At 53.6% G+C, this 13,791-nt stretch overlaps 1 protein-coding gene across 1 annotated transcript; it reads right to left on the minus strand.

The window, feature by feature from the left end:
- Window positions 1-704: 704 nt before the first annotated feature.
- SPINT1 (serine peptidase inhibitor, Kunitz type 1) lies at window positions 705-13,592 on the minus strand. The gene is made up of 10 exons (XM_032856813.1): window positions 13,094-13,592; window positions 4,773-4,900; window positions 4,405-4,543; window positions 4,151-4,321; window positions 3,953-3,979; window positions 3,497-3,622; window positions 3,329-3,379; window positions 1,958-2,128; window positions 1,687-1,734; window positions 705-1,328 (listed from the first exon to the last, which is right to left on the minus strand). The coding sequence occupies exons 1-10, from the start codon at window positions 13,572-13,574 to the stop codon at window positions 1,105-1,107; spliced, it is 1,566 nt and encodes a 521-aa protein (XP_032712704.1). The 5' UTR covers window positions 13,575-13,592; the 3' UTR covers window positions 705-1,104.
- Window positions 13,593-13,791: the final 199 nt, after the last annotated feature.

Here is a 13,791-nt window from a genome sequence, read left to right on the forward strand (position 1 = left end):
GGTGGGGTGCAGGGGAGACAGCAGTGACCTAGGCCCCCACACCAATAGGAGTGAAGACCCAGAGCTCAACGCCATGCTCCCTCCCTGCCCCTGAGTTCCCCACTACACACAGCACTCAGGATCTGCCCCAGCAACCAAGCAGGCTTGACAGGGCTCAAACCAGGAAGACATAATGCTACCAGGCAGCACAGCAGCCTCCCTGGGCCCCCTTCTTCCATGGCCCTCTCACCTCTCCCCTCTGGTGGTCAAACTTGGCAATTCTTTCCACCCTCAGGGGCTGCGGGGCAGTTTCGGGAAGGGTGGGAAAACCTGCTAAGCAGGGCGGCCAAAGCGGGAACCCGGGAACCACGGAACCGGTTGTACAGGGCGGTCCTATTCCACCGCCTCCCCTCTTCCCCAGCAGCCCTGTCCCTCTCCTGCCCCACAGAGCAGAGGCAGCAGCCTCACAGAACCAACCATTTTATTACCCTGTGGGTGGACTGGGGCCTGTGGAAGGCTGGGGAGCGGGTGGAGGTGTGATGCCTGAGAGCCTGGGGCATGTGGGGAGGACACAGCAGTTGCTGGCTGGCCGCGCCAGGCCTCATTCTTGGAGGAAGGGAAGAGGCAGCCTCTTTCCACTCCTCTTACCCATCCCCATGACATTAAATAAACAAAAAAAGCAACTTTACAGCGCAAAATATACAGGGACGTCCTTGACCCTAGGGTCTGTGCAGAGTGGGAAGGGGAGGGCTTGGGGGACCTCCAGTTTCTGACATTACCACAGGCCCCTTCCCAATGCCACAGGGTGGGGACAGGCCACTGTGACCAAGAAACAAAACTCCAACTTCTTCTGAAATCCTAGGCAAACAGGTCCATCTGTGTGTGGGACTCGGCTCAAAGGTTTTCGGCTCCTCCTAGACCCTGGAGCTTTGTCAGGAATGGGAGGCCTAAGCTTCATTGAGATGTCTCCCAGAGGGGCTAGAGCCCTGCCTCAGAAGCAGAGTGGGCCTGGGAACCAGGCTGTAGGAGTCTGGTCCCGCAGTTTTCCCTGGCCCAGGCTTCCATCTTGGTGAGGAGGAAGCAGGGCCAGGCAAGAGCTGGAAAGAGGCTGTGAGAGCCCCAGGCTCAGAGGGGCTGGGTGGTATGGTTATAGACCAGGTGCTCCGTGTCCTCTGTGGTGGAGACCGTAGAGTTGGCAGGGGTAGGGGGCTGAGGGTGGTGGTGCTGGCGGCGGTGGCCATATCTGTGGAGGCCCTTCCTCTGGTCCTTGAAGAAGCAGTAACCCAATAGGGCTGTCACCACCACGATGCAGGTGACCAGGAGGACTGCAATGGCCACCTCCACGGAGCCTGGGGGAAGAAGGGGCATAATGGAGGCGAGCTCCCAAGGCCTGCTCAGCTCTGATGCCCACCCCCACTCTGTGCAGAAGGACCAAGTCAGATGGATGCCAGGTGTGGAATGACCTCCAGCGAATGAGCAGCTGGGTTCCATCAGGAGCTCAAAGAAAGGCCTGGAACTCTGACGGTAAACGTATGACATGCACTTTCCCATGCTTCCTTCCTCTGCTTGTGGCTATGGGCACTCTATCCCTTTAGCCAACCTCAGGATCCTTCTCAACACAGGTTTCGGCAGTCAGCACTGATCACACGGAGCTAATCCACACAGGAGGACACCCACCCGTCCATGAGAGGGCAGACCAGGGCTCACCTATGTTAGGAATGGGGCTTTCCCGCCGGAGCCCAAAAACATCCTTCTCTACAAAAGGATGAGGAGAGAAACAAGTCAATACTCAAGGCTCTGAGACTCAGCTGCTCCTCAGCGCCCCAGACCACCCACTGCCACCCTCTGCCACCCTCCGCCACCCTCATTCTGGGTACTCTGATGATGAGCCAGGACTGGCCCAGGCCTGGAGACAGAGCACAGTGCTCTAGCTGAGCCCTTTCCCGTCCCCCCACCTGAGCCCCACTGCCCAGCTCACTGGAGACACCGCGACAGGACGCAAGACACTGCTGCTCCTCCTCAAAGTTGTTCTTGTTGCCATAACAGCCACCATAGGTAAAGCGGGCACAGCGTTCACTGAAGGGGTTGTAGTACCAGCGTGGAATGTTCTCCTGGCAGAGGCCTGTGTCTGGCAGGTCCACACAGTGCCCTGGGAGGGTATAGAGCAGGCCAAGGGGTGAGCGGGTCCATGGGGGGCCTCCCTGCTGCCATTCACCAGGCTCCACAGGGTCACTGCTTCCTGCCTCATGCTGAGACGCAGGGAGGGCTTCAGGGGGCCCCAGAAACATCTGGCCCTTCTGGCAGTTTTGCCAGAAACAAGGAAGACAGATCCTGGACAACAATTTCAGGCCCAGAAATACCCTCCATTGACTTGTGTAACTTTTTTATTGTTATTTATTTATTTATTTAATTTATTTTCATTTTCTTTCAGCTTTTCCAATTGTGTCAAGGTCTTGGTTTTTCTATCCAACACTGGATGGTCTATCTTTTAACAAAGAAGGCTCAGGGTCTGAGCCCTACCGGGGCTAGGGCTAAAATTTATTAACATTTTTTTAAAGATTTTATTTATTTGACAGATAGAGATCACAAGTAGGCAGAGAGGCAGGCAGAGAGAGAGGATGGGAAGCTGGGAAGCAGGCTCCCTGCCAAGCAGAGAGCCGGATTCGGGGCTCAATCCCAGGACCCTGGGATCATGACCTGAGCTGAAGGCAGAGGCTTTAACTCATTGAGTGACCTAGGCACCCCTATTAACGTTGTTTTATTATGGTTATTTTAATAGTTCATCTCGATTTGCAGCATGTAATAGTGGCTTTCAATGTATGCTAGTGAGATGACATTTCCTTTAATACATTAAGTTTGTTTATTTATAATACATTAAGTTTAAAAAGTACTTGACTTTGGGCACCTGGTGGCTCAGTTGTTTAAGCGTCTGCCTTCGGCTGAGGTCATGATCTCGGGGTCCTGGGATTGAGCCCAGGATACTAGGATTCCTGCTTGCTCGGTAGGAAATCTGCTTTTCTCTCTCTCGCTCTCTCTGCCCCTCCTTCCTGCTCATTCTCTCTCTCCTTCTCTCAAATAAATTAACTCTTAAAAAAAACAAAGTACTTGATTTATAGGAAAAATGCTAAGTAAATCACGTCTCGGTGATATACAGGCATGGTTCAATCTCTGAAGGTGTTAAGAGGAGGACCCATGCTTGGGAAACATGGAAATGAAAAGAGCCTAGTTGCCCACCAGCTTTCTACCTGCAGGGGACAAACCCAGCAGGCCCCTCAGGCACCCTGGAGCAGTGAGGGAAGACAGCAGTGCCCGCCTCTGTCCCGACCCTGGGCACAGGGGAGAATCTCACCTTTGTCACTGCGGAAGTGGATGTTCTGGAGCTCCTCAAAGCCATTGGTGTCTGCAAAGGTGAAAGGTCAGAGGCCCAGGCCCCACAGGGGTCTCCCCCGGGGTGCAGGGTGCACAGTGCAGGCCTCCCCCACCCTGGCCCACTGCCCCTCCCTCTCCTAGGCCTCACATTTCTCACAGGTGGCCTCGTCGGAGGCATCGGGGCAGTCGGGAGTGTCGTCACACTCCAGGAAGCTGTCAATGCAACAGCCGTTGCGGCAGCGGAACTCGGCGGGGTGACAGGTGCCAGAGCACACTGGGTGGGGCAGGATGGCAATAAGGGTGAGGTCAGGCTCAAGCACAGGTCACCAGGTACCAAGAGTCCATCATCGACCTGGCCTCCTCCACCCCAACATGGCATTGTGACATGTCCCCTTCTCCCCGACTGGCACCCCCGCCCCCCCACAAGCCCTCCCGCACACAAACTGGGCAGATCCTGACAGGGTGCTGGGCAGCAAGGGGTGGGACACTTGTGGTCCTTCCACATCCTATGAGGGCAGGAATGGGCTGGGCAAAGGGAGCTGGGGCGGCGACAAAGCCATGACCTGGCCGAGGTGAGGGGAATAGGGAAAGGAGCAAAGCTCACCCGGACCGTGCCTTTCCAGTGAGGGGCCTAGAAGAAAGAAAACAGATGAGTGAGAGGAGTCAGTGCCAGGTCCTGGCAGGGATGAGCTGACAGGGGCGCCTGGAAATGGAGGACTCCCCCGCCCGCGGCCCTGACCTTCAGAGAGACCACCCATGGGGAAAGTCACCTGAGCCCCAAAGCTACCCCATAAAGGCCCACCTTGCACATCCCTGCAGGCTAGCTTGCACTCCTCTTCCCGAAGATAGTTGTTCTTATTGCCCAAGCAACCTCCGTAAACGAAACTCTTGCAGATCTGTTCTTTGGGGTCGTAGTACCAGCGGGGGAAGGAACCGCGGCAGCGGCCCACCTTGCTGGACGCGAGGCAATATTCTGGGGGGAAGGGAAATCTTGTGAGGGGCCCCATCAACAGAGAGGGCTGGCTCCACGAACGGCCTCCCTACCCCCTCCCTCACCTTCTGTCTGCTTGGGGGATAGCACAGTAACTGTGACATTGGTCATGCTCTCTGGCTGGTTGGAATGGGCCGCTGTCAGCTGGAACACGTAGGTGCCTTCCTTGAGTCCCCACAGCTTCACCTGGTCCGGCTCATTCTTCTACACACAGGAAGAGCCATAAGGCTGGGACCCCCGGATGCCGTTGGGCTGCCCCAGGTCCTCCCTGCCACACAGCCACCCCCACAGGGAGGGCATAGGGGCTTGGTATTAAAGGGATCCTTGGCTTCTATCCACCCCACCCATCTGGAAACTCAGATTGGCCTGTGGCCCTGGAAAGGGGGCCCTGGAGAGCTGAAGTGGGAGTCAGGGAGCCAGTCCAGTGTCTCACCTCTACTCTGACATCCGTGTCACCCTGTAGTAGGTACCAATCTGTGTTCTCCATGTCCTTCAGCACCAAGGGTTCCTGGGGCTGCACCTTCAAGTCTATGCCTGCCCGGACCTTGGGGATCCGGGGCGCTGAAGAGGAAGGTTAAGGTCAGGTCAACTCTCACAGAATGGACCAGAGCTCTCCTGAAGGGGGCGGGGGACAATACGGAGCCACACAGGGGCTCAGTAGCATGCATAGGGCCCAGGCAGGGGCTCACAACTAAATCAGCATCCTGCCCTCTATTTAGATGTGTCTTTGGTATACTGAAGGCATTTTTTTTTTTTTTTAAGGATTTTATTTACTTATTTGAGAGAGTGAGAGAGAGAACATGAGCAGGGGAGAAGGGGCAGAGGGAGAGGAGAAGCAGGCTTCCTGCTGAGCAAGGAACCCAACACGGGGCTCAATCCCAGGACCTGAGCTCAAGGCAGATGCTTAACTGACTGAGCCACCCAGGCGCCCCCTGAAGGCATTTTTAGTGTAAAACCTGCTTCTGGAAGCAAAATACGGAACAGCATGTGCCATCTGATCCCAAATAAGGAAAAAATATACATGAGAGAGGAGCTTATTCCCATTTTCTGTAACAACCAGGTACTTCTGCTAACTGCTTTAAAAAGTTAAAGTAAGGGGTGCCTGGGTAGCTCAGTGGGTTAAAGCCTCTGCCTTGGGCTCAGGTCATGATCCCAGGATCCTGGGATCGAGCCCCGCATCAGGCTCTCTGCTCAGCAGGGAGCCTGCTTCCTCCTCTCTCTCTGCCTGCCTCTCTGCCTGCTTGTGATCTCTGTCAAACAAATAAATAAAAATCTTAAAAAAAAAAGAAGTTAAGTAACAATATTTTTTGAAAAGCCAAGTAAGTAACACTACTACCCCTCATTTTGTTGGTCTGGATTGCTGGCTGGGAAGGCCAGCCTGGTAGAGGTCTGAAGAACAGAGTCCTTGGGCAGCAACATGGCAAGCCTTGGTGTCCCAGAGCTCACAGCCATGGGAGGAGAGTGCCTGCCTCTGGCACTGCAGATGGACTCTGCCTCCCCTTACGAGGGGTCTCCAGGGAGTCACACCCTCCCTCAGTCTGACAATGCGTGTGCCTGTGGCTTCCCCCAGTCTCAAGTTAGGGGCTTGGGAGAAACAAGATCAAAGCAGGATTCCTGCCTATACTAGGATGAATGCTGGGACCCAAACTACATATCTATGTCTAACTCCAGAACTTGTCAATGTGACTTTCTCTGGAAAAAGGGTCTTGGCAGAAGCAACAAAGTTAAGCATCTCCATATGAGATCATTTGGGTTTAGCTGCCTAGGCCGATCCGATGACACATGTCTTTATAGAAGACAGAAGAAGAGAAAACAGAGTGAAGGGAAGCCGTGTGAAGACGGAGATAGAGATGAGAGTGATGCAGCCGCAGCCAAGAACACTTGGAGCCTCCGGGAGCTGGAAGAGGCCAGGAAGGCTCCTCCCCGACGCTTCAGGGAGACCTGGGCCATGCCAACACCTGGATTCCAGACTGTTGGCCTCCCGAACTGTACTACAATAAAATTCTGTGGTTTGGGGACGCCTGAGTGGCTCAGTTGGTTGGACGACTGCCTTCGGCTCAGGTCATGATCCTGGAGTCCCGGGATTGAGTCCCGCATCAGGCTCCCAGCTCCACGGGGAGTCTGCTTCTCTCTCTGACCTTCTCCTCACTCATGCTCTCTCCCACTCTCTCTCTCTAATAAATAAATAAAATCTTTAAAAAAAAAATTCTGTGGTTTGGTTTGTAGTACTTTGTTTCAGCAGCTACAGGAAGGGAGATGCTGCCTTTGAGGGGACTCCAGTCCTGATGGGCAGATGACACTGAGCACCAGGAAGCAACATGGGAGAAAAGACCAGTCAAGATGAAGCAATGCATGGTGCGTGTCCCAGACAAGGAAGCGGACAGGCCGAGCAGGAAGAGGCCACAGGAAGTCAGAGCCCCAGTGGACAGTGGAGTAATGAGTTTCTAATTTTTTAATTTTTGTCTTTTTTTTTGGTTTGGCCGTGGGGAAGAATGTGCTGTGCTATTGATAACAGCAGAAAACGTGAGCCAGAAAAAGGAGCTGGGGTTTTGCAAGGCAGGTCTGGAGGACAAGAAAAGGCCAGCGTGGTGAGACATACCTCAAAGGGCTCTCAATGAGGAGCCAGAGCACGCAGACACAGCAGAAATGACATTCAAACATTTAAGAACTGGCGCTACAGGAAGGGAACAGCCATGGCCATGAGCAGTGGCAGGGTCCTGGAGCCCAGGGCTGCACCAGACATGGACTTCCTAGATGCATGATCGAGGTCCAGGAGTCTAGAGGAAGGGGCCCTCCTGAGCTCCAGGATACAGCAAGTGATCCCTCTGTCCTGAATTACTGCCCCCCCTTTAAAAAAAAATTATTCATTATTTGACAGAGAGTGAGAGTACAAGCAGGGAGATAGAAGGAGAGGGAGAAGCAGGATCCCCACTAAGCTGGGAGCCCGATGTGGGGCTCGACCCAGGACCCTGGGATCATGACCTGAGCTGAAGGCAGCAGACACTTAAACAACTTAAACAACTGAGCCACGCAGGTGCTCCCCCCCTCTTTAAAGATTTTATTTATTTGTCAGAGAGAAGGAGCACACCCAGGGGGAGCGGCAGAGGGAGAAGCAGACCCCCCATTGAGCAGGGAGCCCAATGTGGGAATCGATCCTAGGACCCTGGGATCGTGACCTGAGCTGAAGGCAGATGCCTGACTAACTGAGCCACCCAGGCTCCCCATCTTGAATTACTTCTCTGAAGTGAGGAGGCCAGTGAGGGGACCAGCACAGCAGTTCAGGGCACATGCAAAGGGAGTACTCGGAATTAGAGGGAATGGAAAGGAGGATGTGGTAAGAATGTCGGACAGATGCTTCCATTATCTGACAGGCACTGGCAGGTGGAAAAGAAGTCAGGACGCAGACAGAAAGGAAACCCAATCTAGAGGGAACCTGGGGGGTTCAATCAGAGAAGCTGAACTTGAGGGAGGGAAGACCACTGAGAGGAGTGACCAGCGGGCAGCAGAAGTGTGCATGCGAGCTCCAGAGAGGCCAGAGATGGAGAGAGACATGGAGCTGGGTTTACTGACAAAGCTTCCAAGAGTTTAACTTAATCTGCTGGCAACCATATCATCTACAGTAGGAACTGACAAACTTTGGCCTGCAGGCCAGATCTGGCCCACTACCGGTTATACTTCTAGATGGTTGAAAAAAATCAGAAGATTAGTATTTTTTTTAAAAGAATTTATTTATTTATTTGACAGAGAGAGAGAGAGAGAGAGATCACAAGTAGGCAGGGAGGCAGGCAGAGAGAGAGGGGGAAGCAGCCTCCCCACTGAGCAGGGAGCCTGATGCGGGGCTCGATCCCAGGACCCCGAGACCATGACCTGAGCTGAAGGCAGAGGCTTTAATCCACTGAGCCACCCAGGCGCCCCAGAAGATTAGTATTTTGTGACACGGGAAAGCACCTAAATTTCAAATGTGCGTCCATGAACTGGAATACAGCTTTACCTGTTCGGTTACATATCGTCAACGGCTGCTTTTGCATTACAAGAGAGTGGAGTGGCTGGAACAAAGATTATACGGGCCACAAAGCGTAACATAATTCCTATTTGAACCTTAACAGGAAGTTTGCTGACCCTTGATCTAAGTCACCTACGTTCCTAACCATCATGCCACAACTGCATTCTTGCCCCTTTCCAGATCAGAAAACTGACACCAGAGAGGTTCAATGACTTGCCCGGGGTCACTCAGTTTTTGAACAGAAGAGTTGGGATCTGGACCCTGGTCTATCTGACTCCATAGCTCTTTCTAAGACACCATGCTGTAAGTCACCCATCTACTTAGAAGTGTGATTGTGACTACTTTTTATAATCTCAGGGTTGTTTTTAACTTAGGCAGTACATATATAGGATAAAAAATTCAAAAAGTACAAAAGAGGGGCACCTGGGTGGCTCAGTGGGTTAAGCATCTGCCTTTGGCTTAGGTCATGATCTCAGGGTCCTGGGATGGAGCCCCGCACCCAGCTCCCTGCTCAAAGCGGAGTCGGCTTATCCCTCTGCCCCTCCCCTCCTGCTCATACTCTCTCAGATAAATAAAATCTTATTTTTTTTTAAAGATTTTATTTATTTGACAGAGAGAGACAGCCCAAGAGGGAACACAAGCAGGGGGAGTGGGAGATCCACTCATACTATTTTGTGTATGTGTTTGTGAGTATCAAGAGAGATAGTACTGAATTCAGAAGCATGCGAGATTTCTTTCATGTGTTTTCCCACAGTATGTTTTGGAAATCATTCCATAGCAACATGGAAACAATTTCCTTTTTTTTTTTTTTTAAAGATTTTATTTATTTATTTGACAGAGAGAGAGAGATCACAAGTAGGCAGAGAGGCAGGCAGAGAGAGAGGGGGAAGCAGGCTCCCCGCTGAGCAGAGAGCCCGATGTGGGGCTCGATCCCAGGACTCTGGGATCATGACCTGAGCCGAAAGCAGAGGCTTTAACCCACTGAGCCACCCAGGCGCCCCGGAAACAATTTCCTTTTATTTCTGGCTGCACAGTACTCAGTATATGAATGCACCATAACTTACAACTTAATTAACAAGTACACCGGTCTCCTCGTGATTTAGATTCTTTCTTTTTTTCTTTCTTCTCCTCTCCCTTCCCTACTAAGAACTAAACCATACTGCCTCAGGTTTATTATTATTATTAAAACAGCATTACCATATCCAATTATAGGCTGTGTTGATGGACATTTAGATGGTTTCCAATTCTTCACTGTTATAAACAGTGAGTAACTGGCTGCTAAGTTGGTTTACACACATGTAAGTATGGCCACAAGATGAATTCCTGCAAGTGGAACGTGTTGGGGGCTACGTGCATTTCCTGGGGTTGGTGGTTGTTGTTGTTGTTTTAAAGGTTTTTTTTTTTTAAGATTTTATTTATTCATTTGACAGAGATCACAAGTAGGCAGAGAAGCAGGCAGAAAGAGAGGAGGAAGCAGGCTCCCCACTGAGCAGAGAGCCCGATGTGGGGCTTGATCCCAGGACCCTGAGATTATGACCTGAGCCAAAGGCAGAGGCTTAACCCACTGAGCAACCCAGGTGTCCCCATTTACCGGGTTTTTAAAAAGTTTTTGTTTATTTATTAATTTAAGTAATCTTCACACCCAACATGGGTCCTGAACTCACCATCCTGAGATCAAGAGTCGCACACTGTTCCGACGGAGTCAGCCAAGCGCCCCCTTTTACAGTTTGGATGGATATTGTTGAACTGCCCTCTAGTAAGGCTCTACAGAGAGTTATGTCAAGCGTTGAGAGTGAATTGAAAGGAAGAAGAGAAGGTAAAAGATAAGAACGCTAGTGGGAGGCTGAGTCACAGAGATTCCTCTTTGATGAGGTAGACTCACACAGGGTGGACCCAAGGGGGAAGACAAGGACACACAGGGCCAGTGAAGGGATGGGAGGAGAGAGCTTCCACAGAAAAGCATATCAGACACAGATGTGGAGTCCTAGAAGAATGAGAAAAGGAGGCCCTGGCTTCCCGGGGATGTGGGGAAACAGAACCAGAAGAGCAGGAAAGAAAAACCCCTGTCTGGGGGCGCCTGGGTGGCTCAGTGGGTTAAGCCTTTGCTTTCCGCTCTGGTCAGATCTCAGAGTCATGGGATCAAGCCCCGCATTGGACTCTCTGCTCAGCGGGGAGCCTGCTTCCCCCCCCCTCCACCCCCACCCCCGCCTGCCTCTCTGCCTACTTGTGCTCTCTTTCTGTCAAATAAATAAATAAAATCTTAAAAAAAAAAAAAAGAGTCCAAGAGGAACAGATTCTGGGGGTGACCTCTGAGAGACAAGGCCACAGGGGTGCCTCCCTTGTTACATTCTTCAGAAAGCTGAAGACAAGACACGTGCCAGTCTCCCTAGCAGACAACAGGCTAGCCCCAGTGGACAGTGGAGTGATGCGCCAGGCCTTGGGCCAAACCAGCCACATCCACCCAGCCCCAGGCCCTGGGAGCAAGGGGCAGATGCTCCACCCTTCTACTCCCTACTTCCTACCCCCTCAAGAGGACAAAGGGCCAGAGTGGCCATAAAGCCAGCCCCTCCCCCAGCTGCCTGGCCTCAGGACGTCTCCAGGAAACAGACTCCTCCTCCTAAGCCACTCCTCCAACAGAAAGAGGGGGAGGGCAAGTGAGGGGAGTGAAGGAAAGACCAGGGTGCTCAGAGGCCAAAGGAATCTGGACTGGACTGGCCTGGCCACAGACAGGGAAAAGGGAACAAGCTAACCCACCCTGTTGAGGATTTCTCTACCCTGTGCAAGAATCAAAGGTTTAGATGCCCCGAGCCTCTGTCCACCTTGCCTGCCTTGATCCATCTGAGCCTCCAGGATGGCTTTGTCCAGCTTTTTCCCACCTCCAACCTCTAGCGAGGCTCATCTGAGAAAGGACTCCTTGATACCAAATAGCTCCCCTCCACCCCCCAGAGCTCTGCAGCGCCCTTAAAAATGGCCTGGAGCTTACACTCCGTTCACACCCTACCCAGCTTCCTCAGTGACCCAGGAAATCCCCACTCCACCCTGTGTAGTGCAAACAGGCCAGTCTGGGGCGGGGGGGGGAATGGGGGGTTTCCAAATGAGGAAGGTTGGTCTCAAGACCAGGGAGCCCCAACCAGCTCATCTCCCTGACCAGAACCCAGAGGTTTAGGTTCGGGTTCTGGAGTGGGGCTCCCATGGACCCTCTATCAGAGCAGGAAGGCACAAGCAGCTCAGGTCAATTAGTGTCATCTCCACCTACACTCTGTGCCACTTCCTTGTGGAACAGGCTCAGGCCCTGGGCCAGTGGGATTCAGGTGGCCCAGCCTGGCCCAGAGATGGTACCCACTCTCCACCTCCCCCACCTGGAATTCTCATCCCACCGTTTCTCAGAGAGCCAGGACAGCTACTGCAAGGACAGGGAGAAGAGCAGGTCCTTAACCTGAGAGAGAGACACTGGCCCAGGAAAAAGCTAGACAGTCTCTTTTTCCACTTTCCAGAACTGAGACCACCCCCAGACTGAGCACCAGCCTAGTCCTAGCCCCCAAATTGCCCAGCCTCTGCTTCTGTTATCTCCTGAGCTATTTTGGGTCAGAGTGCTGGGTTTCTACCAGAAAAGGTGGTCTTATGCAGGAAAAACAACACGGGACTTTTGAAGATCCTGCCTGGGTTGAGTCCCACGTCTCCCATATATAAGCAGTGCTATCCTGGGCTAATTATTTAACACGGGAGTCAGTTTCCTAATCTAAAAAGTGGGCTGAAGACTAATAGCACCCTTTTCAGAAGTGGCTGTCATGAGGCTGAAGTCAGAGGCTGAGTGGTACAGCCATCAGTCAACTATCAAGTGCTAACAGAGGTTATCAGCTGTGACCCATCCCTGCCCTGGAGCCCCACCTGGCCAGAGCAGCGGAAGAAAAAATGGGGAACGAAGGTCTCTGGAGGGGCCCTGATCCCAGTGCACTGCTCAGTCCCAGGAAGAAGGAAGAGCCCCCACCTTGCTCTTATCCCTGGAAGTAAACAAGGCTACCACATCCTCAGCTGGGAGAGCCCTGCCTGGCTCACCGCGTCCACACACACCTGGACAGCTGACATCCCTCCCCTACCAGGTACACATACCAGTGGGCTGACTCACAGGGCAACCCTCGTCACCCCCACCCCAGAGCCTCTGGGTACTGTGCCCACAACACCATCCCTTCCCCTTTTAGGTCAACCCCTGACCAGGCTTGTCTTTTAGCTTCTGGGGTCTGGCCCTTTCTTCCAGACCACCAAAAGGCCAACAGATGGGGACAGGGGTACAGACAGAAGCCAACCTGTCCCTGCCTGGCAGCAGAGCCGACATCTTCCCCCAGGCTCACTCAACAAGGCCTCAAGGTGCCTAGAACAGTGCTTGGCAGGGGGTGCTTACCTAGTTACCCTGCGGCCTCCAGGCAACTCACTCCCTGACTGCGCATATCACGGTCAGGAACCAGGACTGGCAAGGAGCTGCCTCCTCTCTCCCAAACACACATCCAGGAACACCAGCCCATTCAACATCCTGAATTCTGGACCCAGAGTCTGGGCTCTAGAATGTTTCCCCTCCCCACTCAGATAGCCTGGCCTTTGTTTACTGCTTGTACTGCCTACTTCTAAGGAGCAGTCGGGGCAAAAAGAGACCGTCCTCCTTACTGCTTTCTGACGCTCGCCTTCCCCAGGACTCCGTGACCAACCCCCTTTCTAAGTTTCTCCAAATCCATCCCACCCGTTTCCCTCGTCCTTACCGCCAAAACCCTGGGTCCGTAGCTCGCGGTAGGACTGGTAAACTTCCCGCGTGAGGTAGTTGATGAAGCCCTCCCTGGGCGCGAACTTGCACACGAAGTTCTGCTCGTAGAGGCAGTTCATTAGGAAGCAGGCTGCAATGGCGTCCTCCCCGCCGTCGGGCTGCAGCTCCACCAGCGCCAGGTTGCAGTTCTGGGTGGTGCAGCAGGCGCGCACGCAGTCCCAACCGCGGCGCACGGTGGGGGAGCCCAGGAAGGTGGCCCCGTTGCTGACCGAGGCCTCGGTATCGAGCACGAAGGCAGGCACCCCGGCGGTAAAGCGCTCCAGACAGGGGGTTCCCGTGGGCAGCCCGGGGGGCGCGGGCGGCGGCCCAGCCTCGGTGCCCAGGAGGTCGAGCGCGCACAGGAGCCACACGGCGACTGCTGGGACGCGGGCCTGGGAGAGGCGGGCGCAGGCCATCATCCTCCCCTGGGCCGTCGCCATCCTCCCCACGGGGGTCACCTTCACTGCGCGGGCCTGTGGGCTCCGAGGGTGCTAGCGATCTGAAAGAGGGTAGGAGACGGGGAAGGAGACACACGGGATCAGCCCGACGCTTCAAGGGAGGCGAGCCGGCCGGGAGTTAAGTCGGGCGGAGGGCCGGGGAGCACCCCGCGCCCAGGGAGTGAGGAAGGGGACGCGGACCACGTCAAGCACACTCCGG

Source organism: Lontra canadensis, unplaced genomic scaffold, assembly GCF_010015895.1.
Source record: "Lontra canadensis isolate GAN:19392208 unplaced genomic scaffold, GSC_riverotter_1.0 scaffold12, whole genome shotgun sequence".
NCBI classification, from domain to species: Eukaryota; Metazoa; Chordata; class Mammalia; order Carnivora; family Mustelidae; genus Lontra; species Lontra canadensis.